The sequence below is a fragment of the Aptenodytes forsteri genome, unplaced genomic scaffold (assembly GCF_000699145.1).
Source record: "Aptenodytes forsteri isolate BGI_AS27 unplaced genomic scaffold, ASM69914v1 Scaffold85, whole genome shotgun sequence".
Lineage (NCBI taxonomy): Eukaryota > Metazoa > Chordata > Aves > Sphenisciformes > Spheniscidae > Aptenodytes > Aptenodytes forsteri.
Window position 1 is genome coordinate 157,664 of NW_008795533.1, and position 5,293 is coordinate 162,956.

At 64.0% G+C, this 5,293-nt stretch overlaps 1 protein-coding gene across 1 annotated transcript; it reads right to left on the reverse strand.

Annotated features, from left to right (window-relative positions):
• Nucleotides 1–630: 630 nt before the first annotated feature.
• Nucleotides 631–4,213, reverse strand: SLC7A4 (solute carrier family 7 member 4). The gene is made up of 4 exons (XM_009282099.1): nucleotides 3,134–4,213; nucleotides 2,347–3,023; nucleotides 1,438–1,546; nucleotides 631–914 (listed from the first exon to the last, which is right to left on the reverse strand). The coding sequence occupies exons 1-4, from the start codon at nucleotides 4,113–4,115 to the stop codon at nucleotides 721–723; spliced, it is 1,962 nt and encodes a 653-aa protein (XP_009280374.1). The 5' UTR covers nucleotides 4,116–4,213; the 3' UTR covers nucleotides 631–720.
• Nucleotides 4,214–5,293: the final 1,080 nt, after the last annotated feature.

Sequence of the window (5,293 nt, forward strand, 5' to 3'; positions counted from 1 at the left end):
CCCCCCAGCCGATGCCAGTGGCCAGGAAGGTGCAGTTGGGCTTCTACCGTGCCAGCCCACACTGGCTTTCCTGGGGTCCCTGCCCAGCCACTCTGGCCATGTCCCTTCTCCATCTCATGTCCCCACCTGCTCCTCGGCCCCCCTCAGCCTCAGCCTTTTGGGAGAGTGGCCCTGGGGATGGGGATGGCAGGGATGCCAGTGGGGAAGTGCGGCTGGCCCCTGCCTCCTTCCGCAGGCAGGCTCAGCGGGAGGCAGGAGGGCTCTGCAGGGCTGCAGCAAGATCCCACGCTGCAGCCAGGATGAGACCCAGGATGGGCAGCACTGGGCTGCCTGCCCCGGTCCCTGGGGACCCTCTGCATCCCTCTGCATCCCTGGCTGCGCGGATGGGCCAGCAGAAAGGAGATTTGCTGCATGGCACCTGGATGTGCTCAGGGGAAGGCGGCTCCTCGTGAGCAGGGCAGGCACTGAGCTGAGGGGGCTGAGACGCAGTTCCTGAGTGCTGGGGATGGGGAGGAAGGGAGCCAGCCCCTCCCCACGCTCTGCAGGGAGTGGGTGGGGAAGGGCGAGCATCCTCGTCATCTCCGGATGGAGCCATACGCCCAGGGCAGCCCCGGTGGCTCCGCTGTCAAAGGGACCAGGAGGAGGAGGGGGGATCTCTGGCCTCACCGTGGGGAGGGGGTCAGATGCTCCCATAGCCAGGTGCCCCTGTCCCCCGGGGTGTCATCTCTTGCAGTCGTCGGTGTCGGTGTCCGGCAGCCCGGCGGCGGGCTGGGAGCTGGGCTGGACTGCCTGCACCCTCTCCTCCAGGCTGCCGCTGGGGAACACCACATAGCGGGCGCTGACGCGCTGCGGCCTGGGCTCCCGCAGGTTCTCCTTGCTGTGCCAGATGCCGTAACCGAAGTACACGAGCAGGCCTGCAGCGGGGGACAGGGAGAGCAGTGGCTCGAGCAGAGGCCAGCGGCCGGCACGGATGCAGCCAGCATCCCTGCGTAGCAGCACAAGCCACGGCACTGGGGGGGCTTAAACCAGCTGCTTGCAGGTGGAAAAGGATCCTGCAGTGTGTTAAGAGCAAGGGGGGTAACCCCAGTCCCTGGGGAGGGGAAGCCCCTCACTGGGAAGGGCTCCTCAAGCCCCAGGGAGCCACCTCGGGAGCAGCGGGTGGTTCTGGTCCAGAGCTTGAAGGAGGATCCAAACCTTAACTGGAACAAACCGTAACACTCTGGGAACCAGAGAGGGTCAGGGAGACGCCGGGAGACCTCGGTTTGCGTCTCCGAAGGGGAGTTGGAGGCGGAAAGGGGCACGATGTGGTTTATAAACCCATCACCAGGGGAAAAGAGCTGCTGAAGCCACCGGCCGGTGCCAGGACAAGCCCAGTTCCCCTCTCCCCCGAAGCAGCCGCTGCCTTCCTGGGGCTCACGCCACCGTGGGAGCACTCACCTAAGAGCAGCCAGACGGCAAAGCGGAGCCACGTCATGTAGCTGAGCTTCAGCATCAGATAGATATTGAGGACGATACTCAGCGCTGGGGAGAGGGGTACCAGGGGGATCTGCGGGAGAAACCAAGCCGGGGGTAGAGGGTGAGACCTGCAGGACCACATTCCCCATCCTTAAAACCATAGAGACAAAAGCCAGCACTGGTAAATGTGGGGGACAAAGTGACTCTCACCCGTGGCTTTCTGAAAATGACTTTTTTTTTCTGGGAAAAAGGCAGCCAAAAGGAACAATTGCCAGTTAGGGAGCCAAGAGATGGGAGCCAGGCTGCATGCCGGGCACGGGCTCTGGAAACAGCCCAGAGGCACCGTCAGAAGGACTGAACAAGCCTTCAGTGCAATCCAGAGCCAACATGGTCCTCACTGGAGAAGCCCGGGCAGGGGCACGGCAGGGAGGTGGTACCACTGGTGTTACCATCCACGCGGCTGCACCACACCGGGGCCCAGATGGGCTGGAAACCAGAGAGCGGGGAGCACGAGAGGCACAAAAATGATTTGGGGGCTGAAGAAAAGAGCTCCAACGCATAGGTCAAGGGCAGGCCAAAGGCAGAAGGAGTTGGGATGGGCAGAAGGGGAGCGGGGGGCTGTGCGGATGCGGAGCAGGGAGCCCAGGGCGGGCAGGAGCGATCCCGCTGGGGTTGTCCCCTCCTGGAGACCAGCAACTGTGCAGCGTGACACCGCAGGCACCAACACCTCCCCACAGCCAGTGCTCGCTGACACCCTCCTCCTCCTCCTTCAGCAGTTGCGGTGCTTTCACGAGACCGGTGTGACCGGGGCCTCTCGTGGGTGCATCAGAGCTGCTCCCACCCCGCCGACCCTGGAAGAGGGACTAATCCTGCCTGGGCCCCCAGGCGTACCTGGAAGGTCTGTGTGCCGCGCTGCTGCTCGTGCGCCCAGATGAGGAGGAGGCTGAGCAGGAAGCCCAGGCTGAAGAGGACCAGCAGCAGGGAGTAGCTCCAGGTGGGCAGGTGGAGGTGAGTGTTGCCGAACACCAAGATGGAGCAGAGGCAGATGGCGGACACCATCAGGGTCACCACAGCCACCGTGACCACCTCGCCCGGGTAGAAGTCGCTGAGGAACTCCAGGTAGGGCTCAAAAGCTGCCTTCAGCTGCCCCGGCTCCCGGTGCTCTTTGCTCTTGTCCCTGTCCACTAGCTGGAGCTTGTCAGAGAAGGACTCGTACTCCTTCAGCTCGCCGGTGGACGGAACCTCCTGGGGCTGGGGGCTGGGACGGCCACTGGCCACCGGCGCAGGGGCATCCACCTTCTGCTGCTGGAAGCGCAGGACGATGATGCTAGCAGCCACGAAGGTGTAGGCCAGCAGCGTGCCAATGGACAGGAACTGCACCAAGGCCTCCAGGTCAAAGATGAGGGCCAACAGGGCCATGAGTAGCCCAAAGACCACGATGCCGACGACAGGCACCTGCGTGCGGGGATGCACTCGGGAGAAGACCTGGAAGAAGAGCCCGTCCTCGGCCATGGCGTAGACGATGCGTGGCAGGGAGAAGAGGTTGCTCAGCAGGACTGTGTTCATCGCTGAGGGATGGGCAGAAGAAGGAAGACCACGTCAGACCCAAAACCGCCCCAGTTCCCAGCCCCCATCGCAAGCAGGGCGGGCAGCTCCCACCGCCGCTGCCTGTACTTACCGCAGATGGAGCCAGCGGCGACCAGGAACCCTGCCCAGGCATAGCCCCTCCTGTAAAACGCATCTGCCAGGGCAGAGTCGGGGTCCAGCGTGTGCCAGGGCACCATCAGCGTCAGCACCACCGACACCAGGATGTAGGCCCCGGTGGCCAGCCCCAAGGAGAAAGCGATGGCCCGGGGGACAGCCCTCTGCGGGTTCCTGGCCTCTTCGCTGGAGGCCGCGATGACATCAAAGCCCACGAAGGCGTAGAAGCAGGTGGCTGTGCCGGCCATGATGCCCGACAGTCCGTACGGGGCGAAGCCGCCCTCCTGGGCACTCCAGTTCTTGGGCTGCGCGAGGATGAAGCCCATGATGAGAATGAAGAGGATGACACCCATGCTGATGGCCGAGAAGACGTGGTTTAGCCAGGAGGACACTTTGGCCCCGAAGGAGATGAAGGCGGTGGCTACCAGCAGGATGGCTGCTGCCAGAAAGTCGGGGTAGTGGGCCAGGAACGGCACCTGCCAGGTGCCCACGTGGGTCTCGGTGAAGTTCTTTATCTTGTGGTTGAAGATGGAGTCCAGGTAGCCGCTCCAGGCCCTGGCCACCGCAGCTCCTCCGATCATGTACTCCAGCAGCACGTTCCAGCCGATGAGGAAGGCCCAGATCTCACCCACGGACACGTAGGTGAACATGTAGGCAGAGCCCGTCTTGGGTACCCGGGCTCCAAACTCGGCATAGCAGAGAGCAGCCAGGAGCGAGGCAAAGCCGGCAATGATAAAGGAGACGATGACGGCAGGGCCGGCGATCTCCTTAGCCACAGTGCCCGTGAGGACGTACAGCCCAGAGCCCACCATGCCTCCGATGCCCAGCAGCGTCAAGTCGATGGTGGAAAGGCATCTATTGAAGGACGTCTCCATCATGTCGTCCTCCAAGGTCTTCACCCGGTTGAGTTTCTGGCAGAAGCGGGTCAGGTCGGCGGAGCGAGGCAGCCATCTCGCCATCCCGGAGGCAGCGGGCCCTGCCCTCCGGCAGGGTGAGGGGTCCACAGTGGCGAGACCCTGCCTGGAGACCTGGCAGGGGGGAGCAGGAAGGTGTGAGCATCCCCTCCTGCCGGGAGGTATCGCGTGGTGGGGACAGGGTGGAAAAGCCACCACGGCACATTCAAGGTGTCCCTCGCTCCTCAGCCAGCGTGGGGCTCAGCACTTGGAGCATGTCCTCCTGCAGGGTGGTGGCACAGGACAGACAGCCACCCCGCGCAGGGACCCGTGCTTGGGTGCCAGGTGGAAGAGAAACCACAGCACCCCCAGGGCAGCATCCCCCAGGCTTTTCTTTTTAAAACGGAGCTGCATTAAAGCCCAAAACAGGCTGCTCTGGCCCTGCTGAAGGTTTCTTTGCTGTTTCCCCTCCACCTTATTCAACATCTACCTGACCTTCTCCCTGGTGTGCCGGGAGCCCACCGAGGGGGCATGCAGTGCCTCCCCGCTCCCAGCATCTCGCTGCTTCCCCAGGGAAAGCCCAGGCGTGGCGCGGAGGTGTGCAGCAGGAAGACCAGAGCAGCTCTGGCAAGGACGTGGGCATCCCCGGCCAGACCAGGAAACACATCCGCGCCTGGGGACCAAGCCGCGGCCGGCAGCTGCCGCTGGGAGAGGGGGGGGCTCCCTGCATCCCCAAACCACGGGTCCTGCTCAGAGAGCTCGTGCCACTCGGTGCAGCCCTGCTCCCTGGGTCCATCTGTCTCGGAAGCCAAAAGGTCCCAGAAAGGCCACTGCGAGCCGACGGCACGATGTTGGCCCGTGGGGACAACAGGCCTGTTGGCACCAACCGTGCTGGCTGACCCTTCCGGCTGCCCTCCTCCCTGTGCCAGGATACGTGTCTCCCTGCATCCCCAAACCACGGGTCCTGCTCAGAGAGCTCGTGACACTCGGTGCAGCCCTGCTCCCTGGGTCCATCTGTCTCGGAAGCCAAAAGGTCCCAGAAAGGCCACTGCGAGCCGACGGCACGATGTTGGCCCGTGGGGACAACAGGCCTGTTGGCACCAACCGTGCTGGCTGAGACCCCCCCAGCCCCGCTCGCCGCCTGCATCTGAGTCCCCACGAATGGAGGGGCTGGCACTATTGGGGTGCCCCCCCCCCCCCCCCCCCCCCCCCCCCCATTGTCTGGGGGGAGTGGGTGAGGGGGG

Bases quoted from the DNA above. Each gene is read 5' to 3' on its own strand.
- SLC7A4 (XM_009282099.1), bottom strand. From the start codon at position 4,115: ATGGCGAGATGGCTGCCTCGCTCCGCCGACCTGACCCGCTTCTGCCAG. The intron at 3,024-3,133 runs GTAAGTACAGGC...CCCATCCCTCAG, and splicing joins CGCCGCTGGCTCCATCTGCG to CGATGAACACAGTCCTGCTG. The intron at 915-1,437 runs GTGAGTGCTCCC...CCCCCGCTGCAG, and splicing joins TGCCGTCTGGCTGCTCTTAG to GCCTGCTCGTGTACTTCGGT.